The 18,011-nt window shown below is 41.5% G+C and overlaps 5 protein-coding genes across 5 annotated transcripts; 4 read left to right on the top strand and 1 right to left on the bottom strand.

The window, feature by feature from the left end:
* The first annotated feature begins 36 nt into the window (after positions 1–36).
* On the top strand, positions 37–6,033 carry LOC124416639 (ATP-binding cassette sub-family D member). Its single transcript, XM_046897889.1, has 8 exons — positions 37–1,400; positions 1,762–2,000; positions 2,089–2,457; positions 3,170–3,264; positions 3,347–3,542; positions 3,744–3,841; positions 4,122–4,796; positions 5,872–6,033. Exons 1-8 carry the CDS (start codon positions 784–786, stop codon positions 5,914–5,916), a joined length of 2,334 nt encoding a protein of 777 aa, XP_046753845.1. The 5' UTR covers positions 37–783; the 3' UTR covers positions 5,917–6,033.
* Positions 6,034–8,903: 2,870 nt separating this feature from the next.
* Positions 8,904–9,501, bottom strand: LOC124416041. The gene is made up of 2 exons (XM_046896874.1): positions 9,375–9,501; positions 8,904–9,243 (listed from the first exon to the last, which is right to left on the bottom strand). Exons 1-2 carry the CDS (start codon positions 9,405–9,407, stop codon positions 8,950–8,952), a joined length of 327 nt encoding a protein of 108 aa, XP_046752830.1. The 5' UTR covers positions 9,408–9,501; the 3' UTR covers positions 8,904–8,949.
* LOC124416040 lies at positions 9,367–11,396 on the top strand. The gene is given in 3 exon segments (XM_046896873.1): positions 9,367–9,525; positions 10,113–10,220; positions 11,064–11,396. Coding segments are annotated over 3 exon segments (471 nt in total). The 3' UTR covers positions 11,268–11,396.
* Positions 11,397–12,998: 1,602 nt separating this feature from the next.
* LOC124416042 lies at positions 12,999–13,788 on the top strand. Its single transcript, XM_046896875.1, has 3 exons — positions 12,999–13,140; positions 13,252–13,352; positions 13,475–13,788. The coding sequence occupies exons 1-3, from the start codon at positions 13,123–13,125 to the stop codon at positions 13,590–13,592; spliced, it is 237 nt and encodes a 78-aa protein (XP_046752831.1). The 5' UTR covers positions 12,999–13,122; the 3' UTR covers positions 13,593–13,788.
* A 1,040-nt stretch (positions 13,789–14,828) lies between these two features.
* On the top strand, positions 14,829–16,879 carry LOC124416055. Its single transcript, XM_046896888.1, has 2 exons — positions 14,829–15,107; positions 15,920–16,879. The coding sequence occupies exons 1-2, from the start codon at positions 15,087–15,089 to the stop codon at positions 16,235–16,237; spliced, it is 339 nt and encodes a 112-aa protein (XP_046752844.1). The 5' UTR covers positions 14,829–15,086; the 3' UTR covers positions 16,238–16,879.
* Positions 16,880–18,011: the final 1,132 nt, after the last annotated feature.

Genomic DNA, 18,011 nt, shown 5'->3' on the forward strand with positions numbered 1-18,011 from the left:
CGTTCACACATTGGAACACACGCGGCCGCGGCCGCGACGAGCTCTCATCTCGCGTCTCCGTCAGCAGCACCGGGTCCGAAGGGTAATTGGTGAGAGACAGAGCTAGGCGACTTGTTGCGCCCGTCCGTCCTCCATCCTCCGACACAGTCGGCTAAATGGGCTTGATTGTGGTCGTGAGTAACCAACCATCCACCACAAGAGAGGCCGTGTATAACCGAGTCCATGACTGAGTTGAGCGGGAAGAACGTCAGTGCCCAGTGGGGCAGTTCAGCGTGAGCAGTCGTCGAAAGAACTCGAGAGGACAGAACGGCTTCTATCCGCTCCGATCGCGGTAGCAGCTAGAATAATACAGCTGGCAGACATCAGATGTCGGAGAGACTGTCAAGTTCATCCGCATCACGTGCGTACGCCGGTGGCGTAAATTGGCCAGTGAAATAATTATAAGCGAGGAGCAGCTGATCGGCTCTTTGTTGCCATTTAAGACTGTGAGTGTCTGCGTAGAAGTGGGACTCGAGAACTTTCATGGCAGCGGTGATTCGCGTCCTCATATTCGCGCACTCGACACTGTACCATGTAGTGGTCTAGAACCGTAGAGAGTGCGTCGACGTCCCGACGACGAGGAGGCGGTTGCGAAACTTTCCAGTTTCGCAGAGCGAACGATACGATATAATATAATATATGTACGTGTAAACCGAGGCTGGGAACTGGCACATTTTTACGGCGAATGTACCGCGCGAAGTGAAACCTTGATGAGTATAATCGAGTGACGGATAAGCGGTCATTATGTCGTCCGTATTTTCTAAATTGATCGACAAGACTTCGGAACGATATGGAATACGGCAGGAGAAGCTTACCAAAGGGGTCGTGGGCCTCGTGACAACCCTTTATCTCCTGAAACTCGGATACCCTTACCTGAATCAGGTGGCAGCAGAGGCGAAAAAGAAGGCGACCAGCCTCTGTAGGGATATTTCGGACCAGCGACACACCGCCAGTAATAATAACAATAACAACGTAAAGGATGACGGTAAGGCGAAGAATAATGGTGCAACATCGCCCGGTGACGAGGCGAGCTCGTCACCACCTGCGGGGAACAAAGGCATTGGAGCTGGCTTGGACCGTGAATTTTTGGCGCGGTTAATGACACTGCTAAAAATTATGATACCGGGCTGGCGAACCAAGGAGGCAGCATTGCTGACGAGCGTTACGCTGGCTCTTTTGGCGAGGACGTTTCTTTCGGTTTACGTTGCGACCCTGGAAGGAAGCATAGTAAAACGAATCGTACTCCGGGACGGTTGGGGTTTCTTTTCGATGCTGATACGTTGGTTCGGCATTGCTCTGCCTGCGACTTTCGTCAACTCGGCCATCCGCTACTTCGAGGGGCGTCTGGCCCTGAGTTTCAGGTAAACAGCTTGAAAGGAGATTTCTTTTCTAACGATAAAAAGTGGTCGGACAACGATAACATCGAACCGATCTTTGAACTTTGAAACTTGGTCGCGGACGCGAGGATAATGCGATCATTTTCGCAGTCGCTTATGATAAATCGAACACAAAGCGGCCAGTTATCATTCCATCTCCGTAAATATGACAGCTCATCGGTTATCGTACCAGCTAATATCGAACGCCGTTTATCAACCGTACTGCGAACGCTTAAAATCTCTGAGAGGATAGCGTGGGCGGTTGTTCGTGCGCAATCGACACTCGCGCCTCTCCGATCTCTGACTAAACCTACTTATTGTTGTTCACACGTTGCTTCTTTCACAGGGGACGGCTAGTCAAACATGCGTACAATATGTACCTCAGTCAGCAGACCTACTACAGAGTCTCGGCCCTGGACTCGCGGCTTGGCGGAGCCGAGCAACGGCTCACCGACGACTTGTCCGAGTTGGCCAGCTCCGTAGCTCACCTCTATACTAGTCTTACGAAACCTTTGCTGGACTGTGCACTTGTGGGCATCGCTTTGGCCTCCTTCTCGGCTCGTATGGGTTCCAGAGCAGTTCCAGGTACCCGGTTTTTTTCCTGTGCCCTTTCCTTTTCCGCTTCCGGCGAATTCGTTTCAGTTATACTGAGACGGAAATTTCTTAACCACAGGTCCGCTACTGGCAACGGCGGTGATAGGCCTGACTGGTCAGGTTCTGCGGCTGGCGTCACCAAAGTTTGGTCAACTGGTCGCCGAGGAGGCGTCGCGACGCGGGCGTCTGCGACAGGCACATGCCAGAGTCAGCGCTCATGCCGAAGAAATCGCTTTCTACGGTGGCCAGGATGCTGAACTTCGGCATCTCAACTCCGCCTACGACTCTCTGGTCGTTCATGTTAAACGAGTTCTCAGGTTGAAACTCTGGTACGTTATGCTGGAGCAGTTCCTCATGAAGTACGTCTGGTCCGGAACGGGGCTCTTCGTCATCGCTCTGCCAGTCTTATTCCCCGTGATATCTGCTTCACGTGCATCCAATGACGACAGTGAGTTACATAATTTTTATTTTTAATCACTTGAGGTTTTCTTTATTAATAGATTTTCCTTGTTACGACAAGTTGCTTAGTTCCGGCTCCATGCGTACGTTTTACGTTCAAAAAAACCATACGAGCTACAAGTCGTTTGACGCACAGAGGTCACAAGGCGGCTTATTCGCCTCCGCCTCTTTCTCTTCACGCGCGGATTGCAAAAAAAAACAACAAAAAACACCGTTTTATTAGCCGTCTTGCGTCAAGACGTTAATCGACATCTTTGTTAGCTCTCGACGTGGCGATGTAGCGTACCGATATACAAGCGGTATCAAAAATTAATTAAACGCAGTTACACACACGTGTATACGGAAACCGGAGCAGCAATTAAAATGAAACCGTGAGCGAGCAAGTCGAAATGTAATCTAGCGAAGCAGGCAACACCAAGGACCGTATGTGCAATTTATTCTGTCGTTGAAAGCGAAAAACCTTCCAACTGACATTTCACTGATTTAGAGATAACTGCGCGTCCCGATCTTGTCCATTCTCCGACCACCATTGCAAGGGAGTAGAATGGCAAATGTAAACCACGAGTCACCTATGACGCAAATTAAGAATAAAAACTGCTCTTGACTTATTCCGAGTTAAATTTTTCTATATCGCTGGTAGCGAATGCATTTCACAATTAACCGTAGAAAGGCACTAGTAACAGTTAAGAAATACTTCGCAGCTGGCGTGAGTGAGAGGACGCAGTACCTGACCACCTCAAAGTATCTTCTAAGCTCCGGTGCCGATGCTGTAGAGAGGCTCATGTCGTCTTATAAGGTTGTATTGCACACCTCGATCCACTCTGAAATTCCCACGATTAAACACGGTCGGTCGATTATAGCAAGAGATTAAATTTCAGGAAGCCGTGGCCCTGGCTGGTTACACGGCTCGAGTTGGCGAGATGTTGGACGTCTTCAAGGACACGGCACTTTGTAAGTATCAAAAGGGAATAGTCGTCGGACAACACAGACCGATCACAGGAAACGACGGTATAGAAGTAACGCGACCAACCGAAAACATCCTGCACTTTGAGGACGGAGTACCGCAAATAAGAGGTGAGTCTGGCAAACGACAACTGGAAGCGTGATTGACGGTTGCGTCATTGGCAACACAATCGTCTCATCCTTTCGTAGTCGTAATTGTAGTACAATCAGATAATTAACGCAGCGAACAACGCCACGATGTTTTCTTATAACCATGACGCTCATTGCTGTACACCTGATGCTAAATAACAACGTTCTCGACTTTGTTCACAGGTATTGTTCGCGAAAGCACAGACGGAAGTATCGGACTGACGAATGTCCCCATCGTCACGCCCAACTGCGAAGTCATCGTGCCAAGTCTGACATTGCGGGTGAGTTCCACGTGACGTGAAACGTACATACAACCCGTATGTCAACCTACAATTTCTATCCCTAATTATAGAACCACAGTATCTTCGAGTCAGCCTGGCATTGGCCGCCGAGGAACTCGTCGATCCTTAGATTAGCCTAGCAGTTGACTCGAGACTGACAATTATTCCAATATAAAAGACAAGATCAGACGCAATAAATCTGCACGTGTTAGCCTTGTCCATGTTCTATTTGTTTAATTTTTTTCTTGATTTCTATTTTACGTATTTTTTATTTACGCAGATTCAGCCAGGCGATCATCTACTGATCACTGGACCAAACGGATGCGGCAAGAGTTCGCTGTTCAGGATTGTTTCCGGTCTCTGGCCCGTTTACGGTGGGGAATTGACCCGCCCTAAGGAGACCGGAGAGTTCACTTATGCCGGGGTGAGACCGACGCTTTTCTACATCCCTCAGCGGCCCTACATGACCGTCGGGACCTTGAGGGACCAAATAATATACCCGTCCGATTCAACGAAGGGCAAATACACCGACGAAGAGCTTCTCCACCTCCTGGATCTCGTCGATCTGCGAAGTCTCGCCGATCGAGAGGCCGACGGGCTCAGTTCCAGGAACGACTGGGACTCGACGCTTTCTGGCGGAGAGAAACAGCGGCTTGCCATGGCCAGATTGTTCTTCCACGCACCGAGGTACGCCCTCCTGGACGAATGCACTAGCGCCGTTAGCCTAGAGGCTGAGGGCACCATCTACGAGGCCGCGAAACGCATGGGGATCACCCTGCTGACGGTCACCCACCGAGTCGCCTCTCTCTCCAAATTCCACAAGCTTATACTCCGCTTCGACGGCGAGGGTGGCTGGGATCTTGGTCCTTTGAACCAGAACGACGTTCAGGTCAAGGTAGCGAATCACGAGCAAGATAAGGACAAGGAAGAACCTCACCATCATCACAGACTGCAGGTTATTTACAAGAATTAACTTAATCGCGATTTTATTCGTCGTAAAATAAAAGAGAGGATAGAAATCGATTTGTTGCTAATAGATGCTAATGGCAAGTTGAACTACAACTTGTTTACTTTCGTTGACACTTGTGAAACTGCTTTTATTTTGTACTATTAATAGTGAAAATACTTGTCGGATTATGCCCCACCATTCGTTCTTGAAACAAGTATCATAGCTCGCGATGTTTATAATTATGACGATAACAACATTCGATATTAGGCTCAAGTGGGGCGAGGAAGCGGTATTTTTATACGCAGTATTTTTTATGAACAAATAAGTAGGACACTACCATTATCAATGGTTTATAACACAGCAAAAGTTGAATATGATATAGTAAGGGGCCATTTTTATTTTTTGTTATCAAACTGAACGATGAATAAGTCTATTTTTTTTTAAAACAAGTTAAAATGAACAGAATGTAAAATGCGAATTAGCATGAATTAGTACATTTTACTAACATACTTATAGATCACTTGCAACATTGCTATGACTACACATAAATTTTATTCTAATCTATATTATATTCTGTTATTATTTCGTGGAATCAGGATACTCAATTAGACAAAATTACCATTTGCAGACGTATTGAGCACCGCTTTTTGTTGATGCTGTGACATTCGGGAGATAAATTCCATATTCAACTTTCGTCGATGTTTTATTTATAATTATGCAGGCAAACAGTTTTTTCTCTCTTTGCATATGCGGAGCTAGCGGGAGTTTAAACTTTTTTCGGTGTGCTAGATGTTTAGAGGCAGTTGCACGTACTTATTATGCGCACACTAGTCCTCATTTTTTCACAGCCATATATCGGCGTGACCCCTTGGCCGAAATTATACAACAAATTAGATTCAAAACGTAGAAAAAATAGCAGTTCTGTTTTGAAATGCCTGTATAATTTTAGAGTATCTTTAAGTACTAATATTACCTTGTTGCCGTTTCGCGCAATAACGTATATATGGTAAAAATGCGTCTGCGAAAAATTGATCTCGCGTCATGTCTATAACCAAATTATAGCCAATTGTTTATTTTTTAGGAACTACATGACATGCTTGCCAAGGACCCAGTGGGCATCAGCTAGAACTGCGTTTGACCCAAAACAGATATTTACACAGTAAATAAAACAACTAGCAACTGTACGAAGAAACGAATAATTTTCTTTGAACCGGAATGCAGTGCAAGCCCGTCGTAAACACTGCAAAAATGAAAGTGAATCGTGTGAACAGTCAAAACCAGTCGAACGAAGGTTACGTTGCTCTTGGACCCAAAATCAGTGCTTTAGTTTCATTGGGTTCTTTTTGTTTCGTTCGTTAAATCCTTTTTTGTGAATAAAGTAGAAAAGGATATTTGTGTTGAACGTGGTTGGAATAAGCAAAAGTGTGACTCATTGTGACGTGGTGATGAGTATTATAAGATTAATTATATTCATCATTATTCTTCCACATTGCAACGTGAATTTTTTCTTTCCTGTACAAATGATGGATATGACTGAATACCGGTTTTGAAGAATCCGAGAAATACCTATACTGTCGAGTTTTTATCACTAGGCGACGCATAGCGATCAAGCTTGGGCTTGAATGGATTGAATGAATCAGGGTATGATTTTTCTCTATTCGGCTAATTCTAGGTAGATATTTTTGCACTATTAAAAATTCTCATACGCGACGGATGAATTAGATACTCGGCGCAGATTCTATTATTCTATCCTATATAGTAGCTGCGAAGTTTATACTAGAAAGTAATTCACGCGTCCAGATTTCAACGTTACCATACTATGGACGGTGGTTAATCCGCGTGTTATACTTATTCAAGGTGTGTAAAAAGCGGCAAAGAAGACGTTAATAATCACTCTTTAGCTTTACGTACGTACTACGATAAGTGTAATTTTAATATACAAATATATTAATCGTAACAGAGAATTGAGGGGCGAGCGCCGCTGTATAACCGGATATGATTTCTTGTCTTTCAGTGAATTTTCGGGAGTACTATAGTATATATATATATATACACATAGGTGTTCAGAAGCATAAATTGTAGATCGTAGTGTTAATCGTAGGATCAAGGCAATGGCGTAGACCACATCACATCAAACGACACATAAGCACGCATGTTTATGACCAATTTGCGTTGCTGAGATAGCCAGTGTCTCGTGGAATCTACGAGTGTAATTAAGAATAATTTTATACCCGAGCAATAAATATAAGGTAGTAATGCAGAAAGTCCTTATTATATACCTAAATGTGGCAGGGAAAAAATGGTGAATTGTAAATATACGTATATTAGATCATCGGAATGAATAGCTACGACTGTAATTACGTTATAAACTTTTTCTTCTACTCTTTTACGATTAAATTTTCTCGCGTGTATACTACGAACATGTGATATAACTAGTTATGTACGATAATCACGAACTTCAAAAAATATACTTTACTTAGTTTATATAAATATAAATAAAACTATTTTTACATAGTTTGTACACGCTGCGCTTTAATTTCGAGACACATTTTCAATATGAGGAATAAAGATGAATGCATATTACTATTTATATTAACGATCGTAATTGTCGGCATTATTTCCTAAATTTTCTTAATACATTTCAGCAAGCTGAGTGGAATATTTTAACTGGAGTTGAAGTTCAAAAATGAATAATTATAGATCAAATGATCAGTATTTATACTTGCTCTCAAACGGCTTGATAAAGTATACGGAAGTCGTGAATACTACCTATACTCACGTTATTATTGAGAATCTGTGCTTATTCGATAAAAACTACGAAGGAGCGATGATTAAATACGTATTATTAGTCATGATCAAAGATATGACTGAATTACTCTTCCTTGGATGAGGAAGCTCTAAAAGCAAATTTGATATAAACTTGCTCGAATGACTTATGCCTTGATAAAAAAGTAGCCATAGAAAAAACTTAACGAGAAAATATTTTGACGTGTAATTGAACATTGTTTGCAGTGTAAGTAGTTTGACAATATAGCTTGTACATTTTCATGTTCCATTGAAAATCTTACATTTAGTGTTCAGCGTATAATACTGTTTGAAAGTTTTTGTGTGAAATTAATTTCAAGGAAACTTTAATAAATTAATTGCATTACATCTCGATCCGATTTCATCACGGAGAATAGTGCAACGCGAAATTGGTTAATGACTTCTAGAACTTGTTGGTATAATCGGATACGCGTATACAAGCAATGTTCTTCAGATTACTGTAATTATTATTAATTATACTTATTCACGTCATGTGAAGTAGTAATGCGGAATTTACTACACTTCTTTGACGTTTAGTTTACGAATCAAAGTACATTGATCTATCGGTAAAGATTCGAGATTGCTTTTGAGCTGTTTTTACAGGCCGAAGAGATAGACTTAACTTATCTCGAAATAGAATGTTTATTAAATTATCGACGCAGTAAAGAAGTTCTCACGCCGGTGAAAGGCAGTCAAGTTAATTCAGTATGCCCAAGTGTGAGTACGTATAAGATTGTCGGTAAATATTTCAATTAGGTACACTGACTTACAGCAACTATTTACTCAATCCTGACTGCTATCCAATCTCCATTACAGCCACATACCCGCACAGGTATGATAGTAACATAATTACAGTCTTCCCATCGCTGCGGTCGAGTCAACAAACGAGAAGGAACGAAGTTAATATATTAACTTTATCTATGAGTTTCAACAAAATATCATGACTTGCGGCCAATCGCGGATTCGCTAAACTCAAAAATATGCAACGGTACACCATTGAGGCTATAATGATGTGAACCGTGCATCAACTTTGAAAGTACGCGCGTATTGACTATCAAGCACGTGGCAAGATCGTGCTGTGATCGACCATATCATATAGGTATATGAAAACGTGTAATTCTGCATAAGTGATTCATACCACTTGCCGGTTGGGACATAAAGAAACTAAATTGCGTGTACAACTTAGCGGTGCGTGACGATATATGTATATACAGTATGTTGAAACGCATGTTTAATATACACTCGAAATAAAATAAGTTGATCAAAACGGGAAAAAAGCGCTGCACCAAACGCGAACATTCCTGTTTCTGGACCAACGACGGTTATTATTTTTCGTCTAATTTCGAAGTCCGAACTAGGCCATACGAGCGTTGATGGAACGCGGAGACATCTGATTGTTTCCTGGACGATAGTTTCCGGAACCAAGAAGCTGTACCAAACCTTCGCCACGCTGTCCAAAGTAGCGCTGATAGTCCGGTGCTTTGCGGACACCCGCATCAGGATCGAACTCAATTTGCCACACAGCTTCTTGGTGCCAAGGAGCAGGTACAGGACCCAGCACCAAGTTTCTCACCGTAGCGACTCCTTTCCTCCATAATTCGGTCACGTACGGTTTGCCCTCGGTCACCTTTGGCGAGCCGATAAACACCTGAGTTCACGCATGGGGTTAATCTTCGGCGAAACTTCACCAGAGTTAATAAAAGCGGAGAAAAAGGATTCTGACTAAGGTAGACTTGAACCGAGACCTCCTCCACTTTTATATAAATGAGTAATGCTCACCACGACGAGTAAGATTCCCGCTTGAAGTTTCATCGCTGATGTACCAAAGCCCTCGAAGACGGCGGATGGCTGGGTGCTCGTCGAGTGTAAAACGAAGAGTGCGAAGAATGCGAGCGATCGCTCTTTATCGCTTTCAATCCGATCGGAAGAGGTCGGAATTTCGTAATCTGGTTCATTGTTGATCAATATTCAATTGGCGAACGTCTGGACGCGTGTCGTCGGTGTTGTAATCGGGCTGATTGGATCCAGTCGCACTTGAGAAGGGTGAGGCACCGTTTTCAGCCGACCACTGCAGTATCCCAACACTGTTTTCCATCCTTTCTCTTTCACTGGTGGGCTAACATCGTCGGTATTACCGAAGACGGCATGTTTTAGTCGTTTGATATTCGTCGGACAACTCGGAGTGCTTTCGTAACAACCGACACGGTGCTTTCTAGTTTCATTTGTACGTGCAGCCGATCGACGATATGGACGTGAAATTGTTCCTGGTAAGATAATGATGATATCTCGACTGCACTGTTCAACCTTAATTTCGCATCCGATGGAGGCCGCGAACTCCTTTCTTCCGGTCGTTCCACTCATGGAAGGCAATGGTCTCTCGTTTTTCGTGCGAAGGTCTCTGGCCCAGCAATGACTCTTCACCTCAAACCTCGATTCTCCTCGAGTTCATGATTAGGTCGTTTGATTCGTTCAATTCTTTTATGCAGCGTAACGCGATGGCATGCTAATTGTTTACAGATGTTGGTGATGTTAGTCGGCGGATATTCGGTTCAAGGATCTTCGGTTCTGGGCCTTCTTCGCGAGCTCCTGCAGGACAATCTGGCTGGAAGACCAGTTATCCACGAGGTAAGTCGATATTATTTGATAATATATATTGCGTCGATAAGCTTTGTCATGAACTTTCAGAAAGGTGAAGGATCCACTTTACCTTTCCAATGTGACGACGTTTCCTTTCTTAGCGGAACGTTCAATGAATTCTTGGACGTTGAAAATGGTAAACGATAAAATATTACTGAAAAGATTCTGAAGATTCCGGACGTTCCGAATAATCGAAGTACGGTTTATGGTTTTTTGAAATTCATTACTTAACGGGAATTTCTAGGTTTATCGTACGCTTGATACTATTTCCGGGATCAAAGTTCATGATTATGTACTTCATAATTCTCCCGTCGACGGTGAATTTGTCAATAAAAATACTCGTACTTGTAGTCCCGGTGAAAAAAATGTAAATTCATATTCTCGAAATTAGTTATTCAAGACCGTATTATGAACGCCTCCGTGTCACGATTTTCCGTCACTGATTGCAACACGCAGATATACCTAGTGACACAAAAAAGAAACGAGTTTTCCTTATTTTATTTTAATTTTGCTCATGTTTTTACTTAGATTGCGGAGCTACTTCTACGTAATTACACTACAGCGATTAAAGCTTGTTTTTTGTCACTTAATGTCGTATATCGTGAAAGAAAATAACCCGAGATGTATGCTTTGCAATTGTAAGACAAAAAGTTGGCAGGCAGTAGAAGTAATTTTCCCCCCCGCTGCCCCAAGGCCATGGATCAATCTCACAGCTATAACCGCTGGGGAGAATTTCTCTTTACTTATGCTCCCGCCGCAGGTTATGCAGTGATTAGAATAAACAGGACAATGTATGCCTCGTGATAAAAATCCTCGAAATTATTCACGCAGAAAAGCGATTGGGACTTTGACCCGGACGTTGGGAAATTCAGGAGAGCCCAATTCGAGGCTATCAATGGACGGCAAGGCCGTGACCTGATCGACAGACTGGGATACGGGATCGGTGCACATGGAGTAACACCTAAAACCACCGGCGTTAAGCAGCCCGCAGTGATTCTAGCCAATTGGGATGCGCCCACGCCCGGGAGCTACTAGACACGACCCTGACGTCGGTGCTTATTGCTAAAACCCACGTGATGGACACTTTGCGAAAGCTGTAGTAGTTGGTTCATATGAGCAGTGCTATCAAATCGTCAAAAAGACGTAGGTATACGTACAGTGTATCTCAAGATTCGATTTCAAGTCACGTGTACTGGATGAGGAACAATTTCAGCGTGGAGCTGATGTGATATTTTTTTTTGTCATTATAGCTATCTTTTTGATGCATGAAAACCTTCATGATCTTTATAATTGCATGAATATAAAAAAAATTGTAGTTTATAAATTGAAATCACATCGTTATTTTGTTCATCAATCCAATATTTTGAATTCATAATAAATTAGTATACAACGATTACATTTTAACTATAAGTTTTGTATAAAGTATGTATATCATTTAGGGCGAATAAATCCATTGTACAATAACGTGTGTAGCTATCCAGTTTTTAAAAATAATTTTTAGTGTGATTCGTTAGAGAACGGATCGTCGTTTGATCGCACATAATTGAAGAAAACTAGTCTGTGGTGGGTCTCGGGTTTTGTTGTGAAAGTTATAAGTTTATGTAAATCACGACGAGCCGTAACATATTAGCCGAAAAGAAAGGGTTTAATTAAAAAACACGCGATCGCTGAACTCTTGAAGACTTGAGGTTTTTCTACCTACTACGTTTTATCCTTGTACTGTCGTACAGGCATAAAATAGCCAGTGAGACGTCCCAATTAGTATTCACAGTTGCGACAAAAATTACTTTCAGCACAACTGCGATCATCTTGGATAGCGAATAAAGAGTGCCCGAAACGTGTAGATCGAACACTCCATCGTTCACTGTGAATCACCTATTATAGTTGCGAATTCGCATCGTACAATGGCTCGATCGCCGCGGCGTGTGCCTGATCACGTATTCCTAGGAGTACGTATATAGCTGTCGATGATCACATGTCGCATATGCGTTTATGCGTTTTTTCAATTCCAAAGTCAAATTCATCGGGGTAGTTTATTCAATCACGATTCGGTCAATTAGTTCAAGATTATAATGATTCGAAGACCTTTTTTTCTGCGTCTGCAAAGTCTGCACTTATTGTTAACCGTGGAATCAAAGTGCAAAAATGACGAGTAAACTTGAACTTGTAATAGTTTAATGCCACTAGTCGCGCAAAAGGGAGAAAAGAAAAAACTTTGGAATTACCATAATGAAGATTGCGGTACCAAAAAATGACCTCACGTTCCACGGCTGACTTCATGAATAACCAACGAATAAAAAAATTACAGACATGGGTCTGAAGCATATAGTCTGAAGGCTAAAACTATAACGAATACGGAAGTGTCGCTGCGAAACTGTCAATTATCCATAAATTCCTAGAGCTTACGATTAGCATGTGGATTGTGAGTGAGTGAGAAAAATGAAAAAAAAGACTCGATTAATCGCGTCGTTCCCGCAACTGATAATAATCACGATCGAGTGGTTTTTGGATGAAAAGCGGATTCAAAAGTCGCTTAGACGGTAGATCATCGCTAATTATGCGATAAATAATAGCCTTGGAATTTACGACCGTCAAATACTCGAAATTTTGGCCCAACAGGGAATCGTGCAATTTGGCACGAAACTTGCTTATACGTAGTAAGGTTGGGAGCTACTCTCACCATCCCCACCGACATCCTTTCGAACCCTACCAAGCCGGCCATTCAAGATTGAAGAAACTTTCACTCTTAACCAGTAAGAGCGTCGTTCAGCCTGTCCTAAGGCATTTCTCACAATTGTATGTTAGTTGTCGATAAGCTAGGCTTGAGCGAAGTTTCCGTGAATAACTTTAACATAGTTTCGTTGCAGTCGGACCACGCTGGGTGTACGAAATGGCGAGATTTCTTTCCGTAAGTGCTGCATCAATGTGACATCCGATACAGTCGTTACATAAAAAATCGTGCCTAATTTCCGTTGAAGTTAATTGTAAATAAATAAAACCGTTCATGTTTCCTCTGCAGTGGATCGTGGGGCTCTTTGCGCTGATTTCCGCTTGCGGAATTGGTGAAATTTTAGCGACTATACCGCAGCCGAAGGCACCAAATTTCCAATACTTCGAAAGGTGAGTACCCCCTCCCATAACATTGTCGTCCACTTGGTTGTTTCCGTAATAAGCGTAAATTATTATCAGCGTTTAGTCATTTTAACAATCGGAAAGTCAAGTATACCTGTTTTAATTATCAGGCCGAAGTACCGTTATCCGTATTACGACGAAAACGGCCGAGGAAGACTTCTGTACGGGTATGGCGGACCAGAACTTTACCAATACAAAACTTACAGCGCTCTCGAAGGGATACACTAGCACAGCTAACCACATGTAGCTGGAAAAGATCTACTGACTGACCAACTGAGCGAATACCTCGGTAAAACAGCACCGATCTAACGATAGTATTTATTTTTTTCATCTTCCAACTCCAAATGGTGGGAGGATTTTCGAAATTATCGTGTACCAAACAATCTAATGTATCATAGGTGAGAAATAAATTTAGTTTCATTAACTCTGGTAATAGATATTTCTATTAAATACTCGTTTCATGATCTCCGTTTTCGTCTGTCAAAAGATGCAACAGATTTATTTATTTATTTTTCATTAAATCAACACGTTCAATTTGAGCTAAGGTTTTTTTTGCAGCGACGAAGCTTTGAAATTTCAGAAATGCTAGTTTCATTGTATGTATATAATACATGCCCATACATGTACATAGATGGCCGCGCGTTACGTGATCCATACGCACTATGTTGGGTTTCCATTCTTTGATAGGGCGTGATGAATCAAGGATCGCATTTGACATTTGTGTCACGAACGTATTGGCGGAAGTATCGGTTAAAGAATTGGCTTCCTGTTTATGGAACACAGAGTAATTGCGTTTTACTTACGTAAACAGCGCTGCGTTGCCACAGTGACTTTGATTCTACCCTGCATTAACGTGCAGGTTCGTTTCAAATGTGAGGGAAACATTTTTTTTCCGATGATGCGACTGCGATGGAAAAAGTTCACCTTGTTCAAGCCTTGCAATGCCAGCTTTATCGGATTTGAAATATCCAAATAATTACAACGAACACTCGCCTTTCCCCTTTCATCGACTCTTCAAAATTCGTAAATCACTCAAGGCTGTCTCTGCAGTACAACGAAAGCAAATCTGAAATCTATCCGAGCTATCACTTGAATTTCATCAAATATGCTAAGTAGAACTACGCAACTATTTGTAAAACCAAAATGAAAACAACTTTCACTTAAAGAAGATGGCGCCGAAGAATATTGCGATTAAGCTGTATAGTAAATGAAGCATTCGCTATTTCTTTGAGTCAAAATACCATGCCTGTAACAAATAGCACACTTTTCCCCCATACTACAAGACCTAAAAATCTATGGTATCAGTCCTGCATGTGAAAATGTCGTTGTATGAGTTTCACGTGACTGCATCTCATCACCGAAGATAGAAGGCAAAGACCTTCAATGTCCTCGAATCGGAAGCGAGTATAACGTGCGATTAGAGGTCGCCAAATGAATCGGTGGGGGTAAAACAAAGTCTTCCACTTCCAATTCTATCCGTGAGAAACCGTCGTCATAAGTTACAGAGGCGTAAGCTGAGTGAAGAAGATCGAAGAAGCGTAAGAGATTCCTGAAGCTGCTGAAGCAGAGTGTTCAAGAACCATGTTACGTTGCCTTTGACTTTCTCTTAAACTTACTTTCTTTTTGTACACCGATCCTATCGCAGCGACTGTGGAACCTGTAGGTTACTGTCATAACGCAACACCCGTCACATCTTCCGAGATCTTCGTAGTGCTTGGCATCATGCGGTCGTCAATAATTTCCGTACGTAAGTTGGCGTTATATTTTGATCGTAAGCTTTTTAAGACGGTGTTGTTACACCTTGAACTTAGTGTCCTCGGTGAACTGTAGCCTCTTACTATGAGTTTGTATAGCGCAACTCAATTCCAGAAATCGATTGACGGTTTTGAGTGTAATCAATATCACATAAATATTGTCATTTGTAAGATGTCAATTCTCGCAGTCAGATATAGGCAGAGCAAATACGACGGTCAAGGAAAAATCGTACAAATATACAATGAGTATCTAAAGGAGTGTTGAAGATGAGTAACTTGGTCTAGCTGATAATTTCTTTTTCACTTGTTAAAACGTTTAATTCGTAATATAGAGCAGCAGCTGAATCTTATTTGCAGTGAAACAACCGATTTCACCAAGAGAGTTTCTGCCAATAAAAATCGTGCGTTTATTCGGTTTTTAGATTATTCTCAATTCGGAAAAGGTGGTAAGCTACTGTAATAAAATTGATACCTAATCGTTTTACAAAAAGACTCGAACAACTAACCCGGTACATTTAAGCGTGCAGTCCATATCCATGTAGGTATGATGCGAATCAATTGTACAGAATCAAAATTATAAGCTATATCGAAACTAAAGCTTCCGTATAACTTTCAAATATGGTCAACCATGTGAAACAGGCTTGAAATGAAGAAAGAAAAATTATAATCAAGTCCAACTGGATAAAGCTATTACGGGCATGTGTGTCACCAGATAAAACCCATGTGTAATAAAATAAATCCCACCCACGCACCATATATTCGGGCACATATTCGTGATTGGTATTGCATTTCATATCGTAGATCAGCCTGGTTTGCGCAATCGGCGCACTGGCAACCCCCGTCGCCTCCAGACCTCCGAAGGCGTTGCAGCAGCACGAGGATTCGCAGAACGCAAACTTCTTACTCGACAGCAACGCGATCCCTTCAACGATTAGCGAACACTTGATGGGTTTCTTTTCAACGTTAACACCCGGCATATTGAGAAGCATATTAAATAGCGGACGGTGGGCCGAGGAGACGCCGTACGAATTTCAGCCAGACCCTGATGTTAAAACCCAAACTCAGGGCTACCAAGGATTGTATAACGAATTCCTCGAATCGAGGAAGAGACGGCTATAATTGCAGAGTTATTAATGCACACGGAGTGTGAGGAGGACTTGTTTGGTTTTGAAATATAGCTGTAAGACATTCCTTGCATACTGATCAGCTGTCTGCGGTTCAGTTTCAGGAAAAATAACATTACAAATAAAGAAAATCCCACCAGAGTTAATTGATAGTGTTATAGTAATACTGACTCGTTGCGGTGAATTAATTCTGAATGTTTTAGGCATATTTTTTATCTGATTAATACCTCAACCTGATTAATCCTGATGGAGTGGAATGACTGAAGCCGCCAATCTAATGCATATAATTACGTAAAAAGTAGTTAAAAAACCGTATCACACCAATTAAAATATGTGCTTGATTCACACATTCGTAATCGGGGCTCAGCAGTATTTCGTAAATATTATTATAACGCTGTAATGATCAAGGTTTATAGATCGAGTTTGAATTTGAGATGAACGATTTGATGACTTAGACCCAACGCACAATTGGAGCCAAAATCCGGCCGCAATGAGCTATTTCTGTACATTCTACTACCATTAAGTATCAAACGGTTCATTTGCATAGGAATGCAAACTTTCTATATTGATATTTCACAATTACTAACGATAAGTATTAGAGAGTAAGAAATAATATAAGCATGTATATATACACAATAACGAAAAGCTTGATTAATAAACCGCAATTTTATTTACATTAAGCCCAGAAAAACAGCGCCGTAAGAAATGAATAGTATAAATCTTTATCTGTAGTAACTACAAGCGTTCTGACACTGGTTAATATTAAAATGACAGAACCGGTTTAAACTAATTGTGTTTTTTCTTCCTCAATCGCCTTGAAGCAAAATAACTTGCTCGGAGATGCTCGGGGGCTACGTAGGAACGAATGACCCGAAAGTAAAACGGCAAATACAAGATATAATTGTACAAAGCTCATCGCCATGTACGCGCACCTGTAATATGAGAATAAAATTAAACTAAACTAGCGATATAGTAGTATATATACGCAATGTATCGTAATAGGAGAATAATGCTCAGCGGAAGAACGTTGTGAGTTCCGTCGCATGAATTATTTAAAAGCATCACGTTGCATGTGCAGTAGACGATCAATAAACGTCAGAAACAGGCTGCAGAATATTACGTAATGGTGTGCAGAGTAAATATCTACGCTCTGTGCAAAGCACCCCGGAGGTATAACAATAAATGCATACGATAAACGAAACACCAACTCGTTAGCATTAACTCAGCGATGAACTTGTGAAATAAAATAAATTTACCAAAGTCAAGTCTTGCTATTCGTACGTTTCATTTTCTTTTCTATCAACAATACATTAAAATGAAATTGCGCAAGAATGTTACCAGGTGAAGTATTAGTGTAACCATTTTCCTAATTAACGTATATATTACAGTCACTACTAATCGATGTTTCAACACTTAACAACACCTCTATATACGGATAATTTCCTCATAATAGGCTAATGTTCTTCCGTTATAGTAAGTACGTGATTTTGAAAAGACAAAAAACACTGACGATAAGTTATGGAGAATTCGAGTAAGCCAGCTGATAAATATTTGTCAAACCAAGAAGAGTTTGGCGACTAATTGAGCCTTTCAATAATAACCGATTTTCCACAATTGTTGTATAAAAGTATTCTAATCCGGTGCGATGTTAGAGATAAACAAACGTATCATTGAAACGACGAGTCTATGTTTTCCAATGAAATACGAAGACATGCGTAATGTAATACCATGTATGATATGGGAAAAATATGTCATATAATGATCTGAGA

Source organism: Diprion similis, chromosome 2, assembly GCF_021155765.1.
Source record: "Diprion similis isolate iyDipSimi1 chromosome 2, iyDipSimi1.1, whole genome shotgun sequence".
Taxonomy (NCBI): Eukaryota; Metazoa; Arthropoda; class Insecta; order Hymenoptera; family Diprionidae; genus Diprion; species Diprion similis.